This window comes from Ambystoma mexicanum, chromosome 6q (genome assembly GCF_040938575.1).
Source record: "Ambystoma mexicanum isolate Mex_15411 chromosome 6q, UKY_AmexF1_1, whole genome shotgun sequence".
Taxonomy (NCBI): domain Eukaryota; kingdom Metazoa; phylum Chordata; class Amphibia; order Caudata; family Ambystomatidae; genus Ambystoma; species Ambystoma mexicanum.
The window spans coordinates 939,803,844-939,827,327 of NC_090937.1; the positions used below are offsets into that span (position 1 = coordinate 939,803,844).

The following is a 23,484-nucleotide window of genomic DNA, read 5'->3' on the forward strand; positions in this document are numbered from 1 at the left end:
AGAGGTCTATGTGTTGTACATTGTGCTTATGAGCCATGCCTTGCAGTTCATGTAACCCAGTAAAGGGCAAAGGTGGAACTGTGGCATGCGCCCATGTTCAATCACAAAGAAAAAAAAAATCATAAAAAAACAAGTTCTCTGCTATCCTTTAGCAATCTGGAACAGTGGAGACAGCGGGTCACAGTACAGCCACTGCCATAAACAGGAAAAGCGAAGGAACTGCCAACAGTATGCAAAACGTTCCCCAACCAAATGTGTCTAGCACAACCTGGCAAACCAACTGTTCCAACAGTAAGTGCAGGCAGCAAGTGGGGGGAAAACTACAGGGCTGAGAGAAAAAATGTGCTTCTCTTACATTATGTGGGACAGTCAGAGGTATTTCTGTACTTACCTGTATTAGCAGCATTCTAAAAAGACAGTCTAAATTATGAACGGTGCGCAAGAATGCTTGACAAACACCAAAGCTAAAGAAAGCACCTTAGAAAAGTACCATTTCGGAAAGGGGACACAAGAAGGGGCAACTATGGAAGAGTAATTAACTGCCTTGAGGGGTTTCCACATGCAACTTTAGAGCATAGATGCATGAGAGGGCCTGTGACCAGTTCAAGTTAGAGTGCCTTGAAAGCAAAGTACAAGAAATATTTTGGTTCAAAAGCAGTCCTGCTTTGGAAGAAGTACTCCAAGTGCCCAAAGAAGTGGAGCACATCAACTAGTTTATGAACATCCTCTATAGGAAAGCACAGGAGACAAAGCATCAGGAACAAATGCCAACGAATAACAGCAATTCGGAGATACTGCAAGCACACATGCCAAGCAATGGGGAAAAAAAAAAACAAATCCTTAAATGGTTTCGCTGAAAAGGGGGTAAACCGTATAGGACAGGCAGGTCAAACCACACAAATAGAAGGGAATGCTTCAGGTGTGGTAGCCCATACCACTTCGCTAGCAGCGAGGAATGCCCAACTCAACATATGATCTGCTCGAAATGTAGAGGACTTGGAGGAAGCGTGTTCGCCATAGAGGACAAGGATGAAGTTATGGACGATAGCCTGGCAGTGGTTCAAATGAACAGAAAAGTCAGTTTACATGTTGACCGATGAAGCCCAGGAAGTTTAAAAGTATTCTGTCACAAAATAAGACTGAGACCAGTGTCCATGCCTGAGGCACACAAAGGGCCTCATCACAACTTGGGCGGTAATGCCGGCGCTATTAGCTATTAGCGCCGGCGCTATCTGCCCTACTGTCGAACTCCCCAGCGCCAATAGCGCCGGATCACGAGTTTGGCAGTAATGTTAATCCCCATTGCTCAATGGGGAAATTTCGCGCTAATACCGCCGGCGGATTTCCCGCCTGCGGTATGAGTGCGAATTTTCAGCGGATTTCCCCCCAGCTCAGAGCTTTGGCGAAATCCGCCAAAGTCCTGATTTGGCGAACCCTTAAATCCGGCGGTAATAGCGCTACCGCCGGATTTAAGGGTTACTGCCAAAGTCGTGATGAGGCCCAAAGTATGGAGTGTCCCCATTACTATGCAGGAACAAGTCAAGAACATGAAACTAAATGCAGTATTGAGAGATTCAAAACCATCGAATGGGTTTCACTGCTGGTCTTCATACATAAATCTACAGAGAAGTTGAGACCGCTCTACGTATGCGCTGTACCAGACAGACATCCCTGACACAAGCTAGAATTAAGGATGTTGCTCTTTTCTCAATGCTGGATCTCATATAAATGTATATTCAGATAAAACTACACAACTCACAGTATTTACAATGCTGAAGGTCAATTTTAATGTGTACATATGCAGTTTGGTTTTGTCGTCTGCCGTCTATGCACTTCAGAGGATAACATGTAAGCTATTCCATGCAGTTAAAGGGGGCTATATTTAAGATATACCGGTTTATGGAAAAGAACAGAGGGAACATGACACAAGACTAACAAGAGCTTTGAGCAGCTTACAAGAATCATGTCTGACCCAGAAAGTATAAATGCAGGGACAACAGAAAGAGAATTGAATAGTCAGGTCAAGTGATCTCAAGTAAGAGCGTAGAATCCAAGAGAACGGTTTGGCACAATTGAGACCAGGCCCTCCACTACTGATAAAGACCAGATTAGCCTCAGTCTTGGGGACAGCCGAATACTGTTCAACATTTGTGGTCAATTTCACCACAGCATCAACAGATTCACAAACAAGTGGCAGATATTTGAACCGGATGGTGCCTTTTCGTATCTTTAACAGGCATAGAATATATTATATCCTGAACTAGGTTGAGATACTACATCAGAGTGCAAGCGCAGACTGACACTTTGTTAGGTAATGTACAAAGTAGAGGCTCACAGAGACCGAGGAGACACTTCTGAATTTTCCAGCTCCTGGGTATCCAGATATTCCATATTCATCCTGCAAGATTCCAGAATCCACTGCCAGGCCACAGCATAGCTGACCCTATCCAGGCAGGACCAGTGATCCAGAAAAACCCCAGTAAAAATCCCAATAACTCATGGAGAAAGAGGAAAGGTGGCAGAACCCTCATTGGGATTATCCAGTGCTGCCCGCCTGCCCTGCTACCCGACCCATCCAGCTGAGGTGCCGTTGTGCCGTGACCAGACCTTTGCCCAACTGTTCCCTTATAGGAGAGCATGCCGCTGTGGCCTGTGACCAGATATTGCCTCGCTGTCCAGAAACTCGGTCCGCTGTCCAAAATACCCCATTCAAGTGCTTGTTGTGTGTATTTCCCTTCCCAAACAACCACAAACTGCCTCATTTGCTCTGTTACCTTGTATGAGGTCCAACTGCCTTAGCAGAAATCAAAACTGTCAAAATCCTCTGTGCACCCTGCTCTTGATCTCCAAGTGTTAGCGCCATGCTGCCACTAATTTATATCCTTGTGTAAGTACTTAGTACTCTTTTGATTAAATTCATTCTCCCTAAAAAGAGGCACACTGCGTGAAGGGTTACAACTGCAGCGTAACCTTTCTATTCACGGGTGGCGTTTCTCTTTTCTAGCCACTAAATCTAGTTTAAGTGAAACTTACCCTTTCCTTTCCAAACGATTTTCTCTGTCAACTGCTTTTATTTTTAAAACCGAATGTCCTTTCCCATTGAGAATCTCATCCTGTCATTAATTTAGAGTCACTCTTTCACTTGCATATTACCCTCACCATCCAGCATAAAAACCGCATTCCGATTCGGTCTATTGCACCCGTTTTTCAAACCGTTTTGAGATTTAAACCTGTGTAAATTAGAAAATGCAATTTCTATGCGTGTGATTTGGCTGCACTGTGTTTGTCACTTGAAAGTTGATTTTGAACTGTATGCCCGTTGTTGGTACCTTGCCTTGGAGTTGCTAGTGTTCTTACATCCCTGATACCGCTATAACTCATATTTACCTCATTCATTCAACCGCACATTTAAATTAAATATTTAGTAATTCCGAGTGCTATTTTATGCAATCGCAAAGGTTTTTAAATTTTGCCTCCCATTTCGTGGGCGGATTTTAAATCTGTTTGCTGCCTAGTATACACAACTCCTTGCTGCTCCTTTCCATCCACTCAAAATTCAATTAATAGGGGTTGAGGGAGCATTGCAGGGGGTAATCTTAATTCAGGTGCCATCTACCCGAACAGTAAAATTGCTCCCATTCATTTGTGCTTTAGGTTATAGTAGAAGGTCAAATTAAGTGCATTTTATCAATTTACCTTGTAATTATCACCCCATTGGCGATTGCTGCCCAATATTAAATGTGTGATTTCTTTGAATTTAAAATAAATAATATTGTATTACCACCCACCGGCCTGGTTCATGGTCCATTGTGACCCGGGGTATTTGTAAAAGGGGTGTGAGACGGGTTGGGTGGCAGCTAAATCCGAATTCTAGGTAATTAAGTAAAAGTGTTTTAATTGTGCTTTGCATCCTAGGCTACTGGCAAGAGTCCTGGTCTGGTGTGTGACGGCCAATTAGAATCCTTAACAATCCTGTGTATTGCCTGCTGGAAGAAATAAACTGCTGGCTTTGCAAATCCTGCCTCAGCCTGTTGATGTGCTCCAGAGTCTCTTCTTGACCAAAGAAATGCCAAGGCCCAGAGAGTGGGGATGGTTGGACCCTCCTGAACATTTGGCGAGCCAAAGCCAGGTGTCCTGAGCGGATGTCTCCAGGACTGGAAGATAAGGTAAGCTGTGCTATGAGGCCTGGAAGAATGGGGGAGAGAGAGAGAGAGAGAGAGAGAGAAAATAAGGCAGGATGACAGATAGGAAGGCATACTGCAGTGCCAGTCCACCGGTAGAAGACAAGGGGCTTACAGGCCTGATAGCATAGCAGAGGGTCTTGGCACTAGGCCAGTGAAGGGGACTTTTATTTTTGGCAATTTTCCAAGAAAAATTATTTCAAAGTCCCTTTTTGGAAATCTTCCCCAAAAATGTTTACATTAAAAAATTATTCGGGGGTCTTCAAAAAATAAAAATAAATTATTTAAAAATTCATTTTCGGGAGATGCACTTTAGTCAAAATATTTTGACATTTTTTAGGAAAAATCTAAAGTCACTTAGAAACATCTTTCTTCTAAGAGTGGTCTCTCCGAGTTAATGTTTGCACAGCTTTCAGAAACAAGGTCATGAATTATGGGGGACGTCTCAAAGGATCTTTTTGGGGGGGGGGAATTCAATGATTTTTTAGGGTGTAATGGGAAGATGGGGTAAACGTAGCTTTAGAATATGAGTAGTCTATATATTGAGCAATTGACTTGAGAGGGGCCAAGCAATTGAATTAGTGAAATATTGACTCAAGTGTGGGTGGGCAATAAGTGTCGTGAGAGAGGCCACGACAATAGAATTTGCCCTAGCCTGCATTTTAAAGAATGCACCAGAAGAAATTTGAACCTAGAGTCCCATAGCGGAACACGTAGACGACTGATCCGATTAATAGCGTGTGTTTATTTTTAGCGGGCAAGACGAGCCTTGGAGAGAAGATCGTAGAAGATGCATGTGACGGGTCAAGTCTTTGTTTGTTGTTGTCTGTTTTGTTTTAAGCATTGTGTTTTAGGTCATATGTGTGCACTGTACATTTTGTTTATGATTTAAGAGTAAGAAAATGTAAAATGTATTTTTTAGTTGATTTAAAAAAATTGGCATCAAGCCAGGAATTAAAAAAGTGATCAATTATGAAAAGAAAAGGAGATAAATATATGCTATAGCTCAAAGTAAACAGGTTCGAATTGTTTTTATGTTGATCAAAAACAATACGTAGTGAAATAAATGAAGAAGCAGTTGAGAAAGTGCTTCACTTCAAACTCTCATAGAAACCAAAACCCAGTAACTACGGAGTTAATTCTTGTATTTGCTAATTTAGATCAGCTGAGCTGTCCAAATAACTTTACATAATAATAATAATTTAGCATTTATATAGCGCTACGAACCCTCAGGTATCGGAGCGCTGCTTATTATTACCCACGGTGCGTGGTGCTCATTGATCGACCTCGGAAGGATGAAATGCTGAGTTTGGCTCTGCCGGGATTCGAACCGGAGTCAGCAAGCACTGCACAGATGTGAAGAAGTCAAGATAAGGTTTCATATGTGGCTTATCAGAAACAAAGGGCAGAGGTAACATGCCTCGTTTTCCCCATGACAACATTTTATCTTGTTTTACAGCTAAGATCAACAGCATTGCAATAATTGCGCCAATACAGCAATGCAGTTCAAGCCAGAGGATAGGGGATGCAATAGTTAGTGTCCTGTCCGTAATTGACCCTGGCCATGCTATACCCGCGGAGTCTGGGTAGGCCCCTGTGATCTGGGTCAATCCTGCCTAAGTCTTTAGCTTAATAAAGCGGACTCGGACTGCCTTGGAGCCAATTGGTTAGTGGAGGCCTTCTGGTGAGCGTTAGAAACTTAGCTACGTAGTCCATAAAGGGGTCCCAAATGTTTAGGGCTCTGTTCAGAAAGCCTGCTGGAATTGCCGTGACTTTTTCAGCGAGGGCTATGTCGCAACACTTGGACCACCATAACACTACTGACGGTCGATCTTCATTTTTCCACAACCGGGCCATTGCAATTTTTGCTGCCAGGAGTAGGTGCATGCATAAGCGAGGGATGTGGCCCGGAACTGGGAACACCCCGCCTCCTGTTTCACCCAGAAGGATTATCCCGGGGTCCCAGGGAATGGAAAGACCAGTGATTTCCTTGATGTGGCTAGTTACCTCTCTCCAGTATGCCTCCGCTTTAGGGCAGGACCAGACCATGTGGAATAGTGAGCTAGGGGCGGGACATCCACGCCAACAGGTTGCGGGGATGTCCGGGTTAGCCTTGTTTCGCTGAGCTGGGGTAACATAATACCTATAACAGAGTTTGTAGCCCCCTTCCCTGCGTGATGCACTGTGAGCTCTTATGCAGTCTAGTCCAGATTTTCTCCCATTCCTCAACCTCTATTTCCCATCCCAAGTCCTTCTCCCATTCCAGCATGTACCTTTCGTTTTTTGGAGGGATCTGACCTATCTAGGAGTCGATAAAGAGCCGAGGTTCTCCCTCTTTTGGTTGGTGTAGTTAGAGAGAGTTCCAGTGCTGTTAGTTCTCTAGAGCATTTCCCCCCCGCCTACCCTGTAGGACAGCCAATGTCGAATTTGAGCATAATGAAATCTTTCCTGCTCACTCACCCCAAATTTTGTCTTGCATCTCTCGAACGGTATGGGTACTCCCTCTTCTAGGAGGTCACTTGTTTTTAGCAGTCCTCCCTCCTTCCAGGACTGGAAGCCAATCCCTGGGGGGGGGGGGGGGGGGGGGGGGGGGGGGTTGGGGTGTCAGGGGTGGTGGGGGTAGTTGCCTGGTGAGAAATCGGGGGTTGTTCCAAATTGGGGTCAGAGGACCCAAAGGACCTCGGACTCCCGATTTACAGGCTGCGGCCTACCAGCTGCGAGCGATTGTGGTTGTCGCAGAGAGGGGCCCACTCTTTGCTTGTGGTTTTATATTTGGCAGGTGTGAGAGATCTGATGGGGTGACCGGGCACCAGGCCTCCTCCAATTGAATCCACCTCGAGATCTGACTCTTGGACCCAGGAGTATGCATGTGACAACTGCGCCGCAAGGGCATATCTGGCAACATCGCGTACCCCCAGGCTCCCTTGCGCTTTCCCCCGCATCATAATTATTCTTCCAATTCGGGAACCCCCTCAAATCCCCCCCCCCATCCCCACCCCTCCCTCCAGCACCTCCCCCCCACCCACTCCCCGCTTGTGGGCACTTTCAATGATATTTATCGTTCGCCGTATATTGTCGTGGGTCCTACTCCCTGGAATGAGACCTGTTTGATTGCGGTCTATCAGGTTCTGGAGGATCGCCCCCAGTCTGCTCTGCTGGCTACGACCTTAGCAAAAATGTTCACGTCATTGTTCAGTAGTGTAATCGGGCGGAAGAGGTAGCCAGTTCGGAGTCTTTCCCAGCTTTGTGCAACAGAATTGTGAGCGATCCCGCCATTGACCCGGTGACCGAGTTCGAGGACATGAAGTAGTTTAATAGGCTGACATCTGCGGTGCAAGTATGCTTGCATATTTTTTTTAGAAGTTTGCGGATAGGCCATCTGGGCCCGGTGCAGTGGATTTGAGAGATTTAATGGTGTCAGATTTCTTCGGTGGTGATAGGGGATTCTAGGGAATCTAGTTGGGCCTTGTTTTGAGGGTGGATAGTACGCAGATACTCTGGCAGGCTGTCTAACACAGTAGGTTTCCCTGACATTACAGATTTGTGATGCATCACTAGTTCGCCAATTTTATCCGCTTCAAGAGTAGCATACTTTACAGACCGCTCCCACTAGTTTGAGGATATTGTTTCTACTGCAGATCTTTTTTCAGTTTTTGTGCTAGCACCTTGTTTGCCTTATTCCAGAGATTTGGCAGTTTGATCGGCACAGTGCATTTCTAGTGCAATTTTGGCTTTCCTCAGGGCTGTTTTCCTGGAGCTGCGAGATTTCAACTCTGCTTCTAAATATTTTACCTTCTCCTCCAGCTTAGCTGCAGCGATATTCGAGATCCGTTTCTGTTCCGCCCCTGCACTGATTAGGGATCCTCTGACCACTACTTTCATAGCATCCCAGATCATGTTGATGGGGGAGTCATCAGTTGAGTTCTTCTTTAAAATAGTTGGTTATTGTTTCGCCGACTTCCGTTCTGATGCACTAGTCTAGCAGTAGGGAATCGTTCAATTTCCAATGTCTCTGAATAGGGTGCGTTTGGCCCGAAATGACGAGGTTTTGCGGACACTGGGGCATGATCAGATATCATGCATGTGTGAACATCTGCTTTACTTACACATGGGAACAGCACCCCGGTGATTAGTATGAGATCGATTCTTGAGAAACCTTTATGGACGCAAGAGTAGTGGGTATAGTCCCTTGATGTTCCGTTGAATAGCCTCCAGGCATCGACAGATTCTGTTTCCATGAGCAGCTTAGCCAGGGATAGTGCTTGCACGAAGTCTGCATTTGTGGGTGGCAGAGTTTTATCTATTTGGGGATTTGGCATAGTGTTGAAATCCCCGCCTATGATAAAGTTAGCTTGGGACGTGTTGGGGCCATATATTGTGACAATAGTGATGGGAGTTCCTCGAATAGGCCCTTGAGTAGGAGGAAACAACCTCCCGGATCTCTTCTCACTGTGATTTTTGATAGTGGGACCCTGTCACTCAGCAGTATTGCCACCACTCTTTTCTTCACACCAGATGTGGCGAAGTAAGCTTTTTTATATCGGCTGAATCTAACCCGATGTTCATCTTCCTGCAGCAAATGAGTTTCTTGAAGGAGAACGATGTCCCCAGCTAGTTGCCCCAGCCTATGTTCAATTGATCTGCGCTTCCTTGGCGAGTTCAGGCCTTGGACATTCCATGAGAGGATTACTACTTCGCTTGTGTCAGCCATCTCCTCTTTTTTCTGCGTTGGCCATAGTTCGATCTTTGTCCCCCGCTGATTCCGGCTTATTTAAATGCAGAGCGAGGTCGTTGCATTGGCTTAACTCAGGCAATGGTGTCGATGCAGCATGTTGTGATGTTGGCCGAGAGGACGGACATTGAGCGTCCCAACTCTCAGTGCTTTGAACTTGTCCCTTTGTGTCCCTCCCCCACCGCCTCCCCCTTCTTGAACTAGTAGGAAAAACCTCATCCTACTGCCACTGGGAAAACTGGTGGCACTAGTGCACTAGAAGGTGGCCAACTGGGCCGCCGAAACAAAATATGGTGGAGCTCGAACTTTGCTCCCGCGCTGCAACTTCAAGAGAAGGCTCCTCTTGCTGCGGATCCAACTTGACGTGAGGATGTTAACACTGAGGGCTGTTGGTCCCTTCCCCTTTGACTCCCCAAGTCTGGAAAATAGTGTCCTGGAGCCCAAGTAGCCTGGGTTCTCCCTCGATGTTGATCATCCCAGATAGGAATCTTTCCTGGGGGGACCTCAGAGTTTGCTGCCGTCTGCCAGCTTTCGACCAGGATCCTTCCGATTGCTTTCTGGGCACTACTCGACCTGGTCCCTTGGATTCTGATTCCCCCTCTCCCCTTCTGACGCCCATAATATGTCCGCCTCTTTTGGCGATTGGATTTGTTTCTGGGCCCCTTCCTATGTGAATCTGACAGAGTTCAAGAAACCCCAGTGGTATGGGATGTTCTTTTTGCGCAGCCATTCCGTGAAGATGCGCATAGCTTTTCGTTTTTGAAGAGTGGAGTTCTCTAGATCTTGATAGAGCGAGATTATGGACCCTTGGAAGGTGATTTGGTCCATTTGCCTCACCTCCCGCATGATTTCCTCCTTAACTCAGAAAAAGTGTATTCTCACCAGGACATCCAGGGTAAGAGCAGATGTCTGTCTAGGCAACGTTCTGTGGACCCTGTCCAGTTCCAACAGCGGCTCGTCCGGGAGGGTGATTATGAACCTGAGTAATTCTTTAAATCTGCATCTGGGATTGAAGATGGGATTCCTCGCAGGCGGATATTATTCCATCGAGACCGATTCTCTGCATCCTCCTGCTTTGCTTCTAGGGGTTTGCACCTCGCTTCCAGGGCTGCAATCCTGTCCCGGTCTTGTTCGCCCTCAAATCATTGGTTGCAGATCTCGGATTCGAGTTCAGCAGTTCGGCTTTCCACCTCCACCACTCTCTTATCAAGGGAGTTGATCTTTCTCGTAACCTCCTCTGTGCTTTTCTGAATTTCTTTAGTTAGAGCTGATAGCAAATCTTGAAGGTTGGCTTTCGTGACCATTTGTGTGGACCGTGGGCTGCTATATTGTGAGTGGTACTGGCGGCTGTGTCTTCCGATGTGCCCCCCCCCCTTTTGGACCTCTCAGTGGATGTGCTGTTCATTAGGGCGGCAACGTCCGTTTGTTTGGACGCCTTCCCGCTTTTCGCCATTTTGCTTCTGTTTGGATATTTCAGCAGCAGCCGGTCCAGTAAACACCTGCCGCTGTTCCTCCAGTGGGAACTGCAGGGGCAGGCACCGATCCTCCGCCTCCCACGCTCCAGCCCCCCGGCGGGTTTTCAATGGACTTCGTGAGGTAGTCGGGGCCGGAGGTGGAGACCCCAGTATTATCAGGCCTCGGACTGGGCGTGATCTTGCCGCACCACTGATGACAGGGAAGGTTCAAGAGCTGGGTAGAGCGCAAGGGCGACCAGAGGAGGCCGAAGAGAGCCTCAAGGAGCCGAGGGGGACGAGGTTGTGGCTACTCCGTCTGTCCACTGGTCCCCCTGCTGGATTGAGGCAGGGAGGAAATAGGCAATCACCCTGATGGTAATGGTCGGCGATGGATAGGCCACTTGTCAGGAGCGGAGATCCGGGTTCCCCTCTGAGGGCGACCAGGTAGGTGACCCTGTTGATGTCCAGAGAGGAGGGGATTGGGGGCTGGAATCCACGGGAGGCCTGTGCTTCTTATGTGTCTTAATTGGGTCCCCCAAACCCCCCCCCCCCCCCGATTCCTCACCTTGTGTGATTCGGGGATTCAATACGTGAAATGCTGCTCCTCTGGGTGGCCGCAGGGGTAAATGCCAGCGCGGGACGGGAAAACCAGGGCAGTGGATGGCAGAGCCGGGTTGGTCAGGTGGAGGCTGGGGCGTTTACTGGCTGCTCCATGCTGGATGCTGCTGGAGGTGGTCCGGGCCTCCAGAGTGCTGGGCTTGAGCAGCGCGCAGCCGCCGAGGGTGTAGTCTGCTGGCTCCCCCAGTGGCTCTGATTGGCCCAGCGGGAAGTCCGAGTTGCGCCGATGCCGCACCGTGCCTCCGGGGGGACGCGCCCGCAGATGTTGAGGTGCGGGGCTGCCCTGGAATGATGCGGGCCGATTGCAATCCCGCTCCAAGAGTCTCTCGGGTCCCTGGGGAAGGCCCCCCACTAGCGGAGCCGCAGGGTGGAACAGGCGGCTGTGTTGGATCATCTGCCGGCTGAGGGACTATGCAGCCTGGAGGTGAGAGGAGGCAGAGGGAAGCCCCGGCCAGCCGACCGCTGTCCCTCGAGAGGATGCTATGCTCCGGGGTGCTGCTGAGCTTTACCGCTGGGCCCTCCCCAGCCCCCGAGGCGCATCGGATGATTCGCTACGATGTGGGCCGAGGGTGGTGCTGTGTGCTGGGTCTGCGGGGCAAGCTGGACTATGACGCTGGGGCCTCCATTCAAATCAAATTGTCCATATGTCCCTTGCGGGAGTGGGAGCCGAGGTGTTGAGTTGCATCCGGTAGTGCGGGCAAACAAGCTAGTATCGTTTGGCGGCCTGGGCTGCTTCAGCTCGCCTGCACCTCCCCCTCATGGGGGGCCTGCATTATCTGTGATGGCGGCTGCCATTTTTTGCCGCGTGGGCTCTGCCTGGGCTTTCGGGCCACATCGTGATGGTTCGGCCACAGAGATGGGTCCATCTTAAGCGACGGCTGCGGTAGACATTCCCCAAGGATATATTTCATTTGCAGCAATAAACGGGGGTTAGATCCGGCGATATTGGCTGCGAAGCACTGCGCCACACAGGAGCTCCTAGGAAGCCATGCCGATCGCAGCAGCTCCGAGCCACGCCCCCGAAAATATGCCTTTTTAAGAATGATTTGTGTTTTCCAAAAAAGTGCGTTAGCTCCTAAAAAGCGCTGCGGTAGCGGAATGCAAGCTGACAGAAGGTTAAAACCTTTATATTAGTGAAGTTAACATCTTCAAGGGCTTCAAAAATGTACGGTATGAAACCGCATTCAGTTCCTTGTAGAATTGAGCCCCCAGATAAGACGGACATGGAAAAAGAAAAAAATGGATGGGATTTTTCTCTTCTGAACTATTCGCTACAGAGCAAAGAGCTGTAATTGTGCCAAGACGCTTCTGTGTGGAGCAAAGGTAGGAACTGCGTAGCTTGACAATTTGCTAAGATAAGCCCGCACTAAAGTGACCTACGCAGTTAGATGTGATTTTATGTTCGCAGTGTATGGTCCTTGGAATGGAATATGGTTTATAACTGTGCGCGGCAGTGATGCAGAAACAGATGTCAGGAAGGTTTTTGCTTAAAGACGGAGCAAGTTAATTTTTTTAAGGGACTGAGATGTTGAAAAGACTGATGTTTTAAAATTAAGGAACTGAAGAGTTTGGTTTGCTTCATATTGTTGCAACAACTATTTTAGAAAGTATGTGGGCTGTGTCCCAAACATGAGAAGAGTGTTTTGATATGCTAAAAACGAGCTGATAATGGATGCTTTTTGATAAATGCATTATGAGCAATAATTTATAGGCTATTTGGTGTTATGTATCGCATGTGATTAGAGAAGGAGGCATGTTAGCTTTTAAATGAAATTAGTTTATGTGCGTCATAACTAGGGTTAAGAATAGAGATGGCAACATGCATGAAAATACAGTTGAAAAGAAGCATGAAAGCAGCTAGCAAGTTGTATCGACATATGCAGGCAACCATGAAGATGCACTGGCATGGGAAAGGACACACATGCAGTTAAATTGGTAGCTTACATAAGACAATAGTTGGTTCCTTTTTGAAAACTTAGGAAGGGCAGAGATTTGTGTATTTATATTTCAAAATATTGAGATTCTTGCAGTATGCACGCAAGAATAAAAGAACAGTAATTGCATTTTACAGCAAATATAACCAGAAAAGGCTGTTTTGAAATAGATAAGACAGCAGGTTGGGAAAAGTGGGAGTAAGCGGTGAACTGGCAAGAAGGGAATGTAGCACTGATCGGCCTTGCAGAAAAAGTTTGACAAAGTAATTAAGCAGGCTTTTGTACATAACAGCTTGCGAAGGCCACAGCTGATTAAAACAGAAAATATTTAGGAGAAATGGGAAAAGTTACAAATCGCAAACAAGGGAGTGCATCGCTGACAGGCTTTTTGAGTCAATAGCTTGCAACAATGCAGATTGAAAATGCAAAAGGCTTGTTCTGCCTCAGGCACGAGTGCATTGCCTATAGACAAGGTGTTTTAAAATAAAGATTAGAATAATAAAAGAGTGCAGGATATATGTCAGGCCAGGAGAGAGCAACCTTTCGTGGAGAAAAGGAAAAAAATATGACAATGTGGCCTTGAAGGGTGTTTTTCATTGAATAAAGAAGGCGAAGGTCAGATTTAGATGCATTTGTATCCCGGGCGTCAGAATCACTGGTGCAGTTAGAGCAACTTAAAACACAACCCTCGTGGTGAGTGCAGGGAATTATCACCTTATGTGAGCAAAATTGAGGTCATTGCCAGGTAGGCAATGGTGGTGCAGAACCATTGCCCTCGCTATGGACAGACAGACAATGAGAACAAGTTTGGGGCTTCACAGTTTCCCTTGCTAGAGAAAGGGCGAGCCAGATCACAGTATGTACCTTGACCCCAGATGGGCAAGGGTAATTTAATGTACAAACTTCTGAGTTTTGACTTCTAGCGCAGAGAAGTGGATACATGCACTAGAAAAGTGACAAAAAGAGGCACATTAGCTACAGAAGACAGTAAAGGTCTTCTAGCCGTTATTCTTGGGGGGACAAAAGCTGATGACATTTCGTCAAAGGTAAGATATTTGAGTATTACCGCTCATGATGGAGCTCTGTTTAAACTTGTATGGTGGCAGGCCGAAAAGCACCTAGAGTGCTGTATCCAGACATACCAGATCGGAGAGCTATCAAAATGCCAAAGGCTGTCAGAGCTTGTGTAGAAACAGCCTAAGGAATTAGTGGGCTTGGAAGCAAGGCCATGGTCAGAGATGCAGCCGGCCATCGCGCATTACTGCAGACTACTGCAAGAAAAGAATGTACAGAAAAATAATGCTAGGGAAATTAAAAAGTGAAATTAGTGATACCCCATTGAAAGGGCAATGTGAATAGTGGAGGTGAATCAAATTCACAGTAAGCAACAAGCATGCTGCTGGTGATGAACCAAAAGCTGCGTGATCAAGGCAATGATGGATCAGTACCTTAAGGAAGGGGAGGCTTCTAGGATAGAGGCGTCCAAAATAATTAGGGAAATTCTCAGTATCCCGGGTAGGTTTCAAAATATGCAGAACGACAATCAAAATATGCAGGATGGACAGGTTAGAAGACCTCCTCCTGTGTATTGCACATGAGATATATCAGAGCACTTTGCACGCATGTGTAGAAGCCAAGGATTTGTGCAAAATGGAGAAGTCACGAGAGGGGGGACAGCACGCCCCTCTAGTGTATGGCTCACAAATCAAGAAAGGGGTTTGGCCCAGGATCAGACGTCTTATTAGAGATGAGCGCTGGGAATGCAGCAGGTACAGCAGCTTAGGAAAGGTGCAAAACGGATTTACTGCAGAGGGCAAGTAAGTGAGCCCACATGCAGGCTCAGCAATGTGTAAACACAGAATACATAGAGACACACAGGAATAAAAGGTGTTAGTCTAAAAAGAAGGAATGCATGCATCCGCAATAGGAGAGCCTCATAGGGTGACCTGATGCGTTCAAAATTGTTAGTGGCACTAAGGTGCCAAGAATTAATATGATAAGGGGAGAACAATTTTTGGTCTAGTGGTAGACATTGGGACTGTATGTTCATGGAGCAAAGACAGAAAGGTAGTGAATGAATATTAGAAGATTTAAGGTGTTTTTGAAGACTATAAATGTACTTTTTGTTTAGTGAGAAATTAGCAGCCTCTAGAGGGTAGTGTGTTATGACAAATTTTTGTATATGCGTAACAGGCATTTGCTAATATTTTGAGGAAAGACGTGGACAATGAAAGCCTAAAGCATGGTGATGTTGTTTAGGTAATCAAAGAAAAGCGTGTTTTGTTCTGAGAAATGCACCATTTGAATATGGGTATATCCATAGGGGCATATACAAGGCAGAAGGCCGATGAGATTGTTCTGGTAGAGATTAGAGGGTTTTTATTGTTGTAGTAAAAGCGCAGTATTATAGATAATTGTGTGACCTAGAGGAAAAGTGGTGAGTGTATTTGGTGAATTTAGTCTCAGACCACATATATTTATGAACAAAGCAGAGGGACAGATGACCTCCATGAAATTAGAGACAGCCATAAAGTAAGGAAACATGGCAAATGATTAAGGAGTGAATAATAAAAATGGATCATGAAGAACAGTAATGGTTCTCATAAAAAGGTTTAGGTTAACATCACAGATGACGATATACCTAGATAGGGCTTAATGGAGTATGAAGTGGTGCTTTCTGTAGGAACATTACACATTAAAAGGAAAGGACAATTTTTTTAGTATAGATGACAATAATGCAGCAGCACCCAGTGTAAATAAAAAAAGATTTGAAAAAGTGTCAAGAACGTTAGGTGGACTTTGGGCTTTTTTTGGCATTGGTCCAGAAAAAAAGATCTAGGAGAAGATGAAAATAATTGATTTACCTTAAACTGTATAGGAGCAAAAAAGCCCAGTTTAAAAAATGTCACGTCATTTGGATGAAAAAATAAAAATATGTAAATAAAAAATTAATGAAAGGGAAAAATGAATGAAGAAATGATTGAATGAATGAATGGATATGGAATTAAATAGGGAGCATAAAGTAAGCGAAAATCTAAAGTTTTACAAAAAAAAAAAAAATATATCATACCATCAATGAGGGCTACAGGCCAACATTGAAAATATTGCACAGAGCAATTTAAAAGCATCAGGAAGTAATGGAGAATAACCAGGAAAGGGGTATGATTGACCAAAATTGGGTTAACTAGCCAAGGACAATTTTGAATAAAGCCATTTCAAGAAGAAGATACAAGGGTAACTAAAATGACCATTTTTTGAGTGCTTGTAACAATGTTGGTTTATGTTACAGATGAAAATCGTGGACTTTGCATGAACATGGGAGGAATGTCTGCATGGCCTTCAATAGGGAGAAAGGAAAAAAAAGGCAAGTACTGGTTCACACTACAAGGGTGTGGACACACTATAGAGTAAGAGGATCCAGGTGAGTAACAGAAAAGAGGTAGATAGAGGCACAGTGTCTTCAATTAAGTAGCCATTTTCCCCCAAGATAAGTGCAAGCAGGTGTGAAGAGAGTAGCAAATAGATGAAAGCATGGCCACTTCAGACAAATGCAGAAAACGGAAGTCAAAATTGAAGGTGGGTAACCATTTTTGTATTTATGGGATGCCAAAGGGGGTCGACTTGGCGAGGGTATAAAAAAATAGTTAGAATTAGCAAACAATGTAGTTTATGATATATGTAGGCACGTAGTAAAAATTGGTGCCATATTAAGTACAGTGGGATAAGGAGGAGATATTGTACAGCAAAACGCTTCCGTTTGTCTTAGGATAAAAGCAAAGGACAGAAGAAAAGACCATGGTCCAACGCAAAAGGGAAAAAGATGGCAAAGAAGGACAGAATGAAGAATTTGCAGCTAAGCAGCAAGCATTTACAGCAGAGCAGACGAATATGGTTCAGACAAACAAAAGAAAAGGACTGAGTATAAGTCCTAACATTATACAGGGTTCATAAGAAGTAATACTTTTGTGCACCCACGAGTTAGGGAAGGCCTGTGAGTAAAATGGGCTGAAAAAAGATAGAAGTGAATCTAGAAAGTATTTTTGTTAGCAGCAAGGAAACATAATTTAGGTTAGGAAGTAACTTGACCTCCTTGCCAGTACCCAAATGACTTTTTTCTCTATTCCAATTTCTAACATTGAACAGGGATCCCTGCAAATGACGTCCTCGTCTGCTATGGATGCGCCTAGAAGACGACGAGATGGGGGTGTTTTGTAATATTTTTTGTTGATCATTTCAAGTGTCTCTATATGAAGGGACAGATATAATGTGTATAAAGAGAAAGGCCAGATGACATAAGGGCAGAGAAAAATGAGGAGATAGGCAGGCAAATGTATTTAATGCCTAAAGATATATGTTTATTGTAAACAAATCAGGTTCCAGCAGGCTGACCATATGCAGTAAAATAAATGACAAAATGTAGAAATATTTGAGAAAACTAATAGCTTTGATACACAAAGAATAAATGATCTGATTGACAAAGGAGGCAGGGATGTTAAGAAAATAAATATAGTTTGTTCAGAAGGCAGGTGAATTGTGATAGGATACACAAAAAATGTTTGAAGGGGTTGGATTGAAAAATAAATAGAGACATTTATCTATCAAAGGAAACATTCCGTTTTATATTACAGGTGGACAACGAGGAACCTATGTGGCTCAGAGAATTGGCAGAATATCCACGTGAGGAGTGAGAAGTCACAGAGGAACCCAACTAAAAGCCCTGTTAGAGTAACCAATTTTCCGAATGTTTCTGCAAAAGACGCCCCCATCCTTGTGTCACCTTGCTAAAATGCCCCCTCTTTTGGACTTATATGAACAATGAATATGAGCGCTCTATGGAAAAAGATACTCAAATGCGAAAGGACTGGCCCTTTCAAAATAAAGGGGCCAAGGACTTTCTGCAAGCAAGTTCCCCAAAATAGAAAAAGAGGACAAAACATTGACAGGACACAGACGTTCCACGGATGCCAAACCGAGATGAGTCAGGTGGAAAATAGAACAGTGAAAAGAAAAAATAAAAAAAAGAAAAAACAGAATAAGAATTGAAAGTTATTTAACGGCATGGGGCAGAGAATGGGAGCAAGGAAAGAAATTGTCGTGGGGTGGGAGTTGCGGGAAGGAAAATATGATCCACGATGTGGACAAAAATGTATGATAATGGGCTGATGGGTTACCTCGAAGCTTGACTAAAACTCTTGTTTCTCACAGTTGCTGTAAAATTATCTGAGGCATATAGTTAGTTTAAAGTAAATTGGGGAATAGAGGTGGGGCTCAGGTTAAAGTGATTTTAGGGACACATACATGTTTAGACTAGGAGAGTATAATGTGTTAGTACTGACGTTGTAGAAATGTGTTAGGATACCTCTTAGATTGAAGTAAATTGTTTATAGAAAAAGGTGATTAGGTCAGAGATGTGTAGGTACATTGAAAATTGAGGAGGGTGGACATGGGTGTAGTTGTAAGTATGGAGTAGATGACTAAATACTATACAGAGGGGGTGGGGGGGAGTGTAAAGGAATGAGTATCCACTTCCCCCTCAATCTGAATGTAGTGGAGATAGACCCGCCCCCCTCAAGCCGAACGTAGATAATTTGGTGGGGTGATCAATAACTCTAAATGTTGTAGAAATTAGAATTATAGTGCTTAGCAGGAAAGCGCTTTAAAAGATGATCCATGATTATGAGGTCAGAACGTCTTGAATGATAGAAGGCTTGTTAAGTAGTACATGCCAAGTATATTTTATCAAAAAACAGGATTCAAATCGGAGCAGGTGCCAAGTTATGGGTAAAATTGGGTTGGTCAGGCAGTTCATAAGTGATCCGCCGTTTTGGGTTTTGTGATGAGGTCAGGCACTTCAAAATGGATAACTGTTTAAGCAGACAAAATGGATGCTTTGTGCTAATTCACTATGACCTCAGTGGACAGTTTTTTTATAAAGAGTTCATGCAGGGGACAATGGAGGGGGAAGAAATGAGAGAAGTAGAACCGGTCTAGGCTAGGTCTTAGAGGCATATAGGCCAGCGAATTGATCATGCCATATAAAACAACGAATCACAGATAAGAAATGTGTTGTTCCTTTTATCAGGCCATTATCTCCCCTCCCTCGAGTGTATACAAGAAGGGAAATTCTGTAACTTTGAGCAGAGCCCCAGAGATGTTTCTGATGATGTATCCTGCGTATTGCCTGCTGGAAGAAATAAACTGCTGACTTTGCAAATCCTTCCTCAGCCTGTTGATGTGCTCCAGAGTCTCTTCTTGACCCAAGAAATGCGAAGGCCCAGAGAGTGGGGTGGTTGGACCCTCCTGAACAGCTGTATACAAGCTTCAGCTGTAGTTGGCGGTTTTGTCGGCTCTCATCATCCAGTTCTTTTCAACTGTGCAGTTTGATTTGTGCTTGCCCAGCTGTAATAAACAGTGTTACTTCTTGCCCGGTGTATGCTCCTTAACTACATTTGGTCAATTATTGCCTGCAGGCTCACAGAGGACCCTGAATACAATGGTAAGGCTTGAGAAAGCTAGCTCAAAGAGATCCCAGGTGGATGTGCTTCGGGTGGGGAGGAGCAGAAAGTGGGTGGGAATGGCCATAAGGATTAGCATGGCCATGGGCAGTCAATGGGCGTGTATATAACCAAACACTTACAAGCTTTGTGTCCCTCCTCATAAGCCATTACTTCTTAGCTGTACTCTAATGCAATCGTTCGGCTTATAGGCATCGACAAAACTAAAAATTTGAAATTAAATTAAATTTAGTGCAGTACAGGGAGCATGAGTGCATGGGCAGTAGAAGTGAAAGCTTCTCTCATACAGAATAAGTACAGAAATGGCAAGCTATACTGCATGGGCAGTAGAAGTGAAAGTTTCTCTCATACAGAATAAGTACAGAAATGGCAAGCTATACTTGAGCCCGCACCTGTCCGTTCTCGTCCCCTCTCTCCTCAGTGACCTTTGTCACCTCAATTGTAATTTCAACATTTGTCAAAGTTTTTCTTCCATGCAGCTAACCCACATGCACTCAAGACCTCCTATACCTTTATGATTTGATGATGCCTTCCCAGGTGCACCTGAGATTCTGGGGCAGTTTGTATATTCCATCAGTATTTAGGGCCCTGAGCCCAGTATTTCCTGCGAGTTTATCAAGCCCAAAGTTTGAAAGATGATCTTTCACTTGGGAGCCAGTATAGGGATTGCAGTGCAGGGGGGGTGGGTGGAGTGTGGGCAGATTTGTTTTAAACCACAGCTGTCTGGCTGAATGATTTCAGACCAATTAAGCTTTCCTCTGACATCTGTGTGCAACCTCAAATCAGGAACACATTGGAGATCATACCTCAATCAGGTTAGTCTCCCCTCATCACACATAAGACACTGACACCTCCCAACAATCATAAAATGGAACCCAGAACAGCAACACCAGCTCATCATGATGGATACCAACTCAACCTGAATTCCAACTATTCAGTAAAACCCGAAAATTATAATAGGACACCTCAGGAGCCCCAAAGCACCACCCTCTTCACCAACCTTTCATCTTATTAGCACCTTTAAATTACACACATGGACTATACCTCACCTGGCAGACATATGCCTGCTTGCACCGTCTCAACCAAAGGAACCATAGGGAGCAGCTGAGAGCTCACTGCAAGCCTGCTACATCTTTCGCTCTACCACATACTGTGCTCTGCCTTGGGCTCTCCCAGGGTCCTAGTGCTGTTCTTTCTGGATATAACACATACCCAAGTGTCAATTGCACAAGTCACATAGAACCATAACAGCACTTAGAACTCTTGATAATTCCAGCCCGCGCAAAATGTTTGCTACCTGCCTCTCTTATAAAATGTCCCTTTTTAGTTTTGGCAAAACCGCACGACCATCACTCACAAATTTCAGAGATGTGCATACAAGACCACTTTCCATTAACATTAAAATTGAGTAATAGCTAATATTACAGCTCTTAGATGAGTAAGGTATCTGTCATGAAGCCCTAGATAAAAACATGATATTATTACTGTTAATCTTGCAATAACGGACAAGAGCTAGATCGAACATTGTTACGGGGAGACTTCAAATGTCATGTTGGAGTTTCAATAATAAAAGGCTGGGGTTCCATTCAGGGTGCTTTAGAAGTGCTAAGAAGCTGCATTTATAAAGAGTGCTCTGAGCAGTCGTTCTAAATCTGTTATGTCCAGTACAAATACGGGTGAGTTCAGCGGCTGACAGGCCAGAAGAGGGAAGAAGCGGAGGGGGGTGTGGTGAGGTGAGGGGTGTGTGCGTGTGCCATGTGGAGGGAGGTGACAGGGGAATAAACTTGGGACGGGGGTGAAACTCCCCAATTTCTAAGCAAAAACCATCAGCATGGGAGATGATGGGGGTGGGGGGTGAATCCCTCTTTCCCCAGAAATGTGATATTTCTGCTTTAGAACACTGCACAAAAATCGGTTAAACTAAAATCTATCCTTTTGGTGTGAGGCCATCAAAAAGGAGAAAAATAACACAACCGCTTTAGGCTGAATCTTGAAGCTAGCTGATCAAAGGGGAAGAGCTGGGGACGATTGCAGGCTGTTAACTTCTGTTGTGTAATTTTTAATTTATTTTTTTAAAGCTAGAGCAACAAATGATGATGAATTGCATTCCATGGAAATAAACGCATAAAAACACTTGCAAGACTAAATCCCTTTCAAGATTTTCTAGAGGGGATTTTTCCAATTGTTGAACATGAATTAACGTTTTAGATTGAGCTTGATGGAAAACGTTATCATCTTAAACTAAATCTTAACTTGCATACACTCACCTTTTTAATTTTGCTATTATAGCACTGGAAATAAGGCACAACTACTGAATTACAATACAGCTAGGAAGAAATGGCATTTGAGTAGGGACACACAGTTTGTAGGTGGTGTTGTGCTATTTACCCAACAAATGTCTCCCTAAGGCCATTCCCGACGACGTCTGGCTCCTTCCTGACCAAAACAACAACTTCTGAAAATTCTTTGAGCTTGCTTTTTCAAGCCTTACCAACACACTTTGTGCTGGAAGTGCCTGCCAGGGTTTTTTCAAAGCAGTCTTCCGAGAGTTCATTACTTAATCGGAGCTGTGAAAGTGTTACTAAAGTAATAACATTTCTTAACTAGGTTTGTCTTCAGCCACTCAATTTAATTTATAAGCAAGTGCGTGTCCTTCACTGAAGTCTTGTTAAAAATGACCATTGGCAAAGCAGTCACTGCTATTATATGCTCAGGTACTTGCACTATGTTCCATCTGCTACCATTGATAGCCAGTTAATACCATTACAGCAGTGTCTGGCAAATCCATGCCTACACAAAAGCCAACATGGCATTGGCGATGCTTGTTTAACCAGCATGGTAAAATATGTGTTTAATTAACGCAGCTTGGCTTGTTGGCTCTTATTTACCACCATGGCCTCGTTGTTTTATGTTTGGCCCCTGTTGCATTTCACCATGCTTTACGCCTGCCACTACAGCCCGGGCCATCACACAACAGGTTGCCTGTGCGATTTGAACTATTATAAGTACGTCAGAGCCAGAGATATAATCAGCCGGATGCAATTGTGAAGTAGCACGGAGTTAGATCGTTGCTAATATAATGATTATAGGAAAATGCAGCTGCAGTCACCTTTCTCCGTGGCTTCGCCGAAGGCACCGGCCGCCCACGTATTGATCACCAGCGGCAAGGCAGAGACTGTGCCACAGATTGCCGTGAACAAACATAGGAAGCTCCAAGTGCACTCCATCCCCGTGAATTCTCTTAGTTCCGCTCACAGTCACCACTTCAACGCTGAGCACACTCGCACGTGACCCAGCTCCGCCGGGATAGTTACATACAACGGCCGCTGTCTTCCTCACTGAGGTCTAATGAAAACTAGACGGCTAATGCTCATTCGTAGAATGTGCAACGCTTGGTGCGCCATGTTTGTGGGCGAAACAACCCTTGCAGCCTGACTACAAGCTGTAGATGACGGAAGAAGGGGGAAGGTGTAAGTAGAAACGCATGTTATGTTTCGTTTCCTTGGTTGTGCACAGCACATGTGAAGTGATTTCCAGAAAGTTATTGTGTCCAAGGGACACTTTCTGTTTGTTGATGGGCGGGCATTTTAAGTGGCAGAGGTGCAGTCTGATGACTGACGTATTCAGTGAAGTTTAGCAATCAATCTTTTTTTGTAAGGGACAGGCTCTGATTGTTTGACTCAGGTTCACAAATAGGAGTAGGTGGGCTGGATGGGGTCACAACAAGTATTGGCAAAGCCAATAGTTCGGAGTATTTTTGTTGTTGAATTGTACAAATGATTGTTTAGCTTGTTTTGTAAACATTATTTTTTTAAATATGACAATTTGCTTTATTTTTTACATTTTGCATACATATGAATGTTATAGTATTTCTCCATGTTTTTCCCCAATATTTCCAGTTTTACATAGCATAAGAGAGCTCATACTAAGGAATTGTAGCTTTACCATACATGCCAATGTTAAGTTGCTTGCCCCGCGGCCTGGAGCGCACGCGGGCAAGCGTAACATAAGCAGGCCGCACGGCCGGTGTCGTAGCTCCATCCGGAGCTC

General features: G+C 44.8%; 1 protein-coding gene across 2 annotated transcripts in view; it reads right to left on the reverse strand.

Annotated features, from left to right (window-relative positions):
• Positions 1–22,867, reverse strand: part of AGA (aspartylglucosaminidase) — a 339,637-nt gene extending 316,770 nt beyond the window's left edge. The window contains exon 1 of one of the 2 annotated variants that reach the window (XM_069631452.1): positions 22,544–22,867. In XM_069631452.1, coding sequence (XP_069487553.1) covers positions 22,544–22,638 — 95 coding nt within the window. In that variant the 5' untranslated portion in view covers positions 22,639–22,867. The remainder of the gene's footprint in view (positions 1–22,543) is intronic. The other variant, XM_069631451.1, reaches the window with a different exon arrangement.
• Between the last annotated feature and the right edge of the window lie 617 nt (positions 22,868–23,484).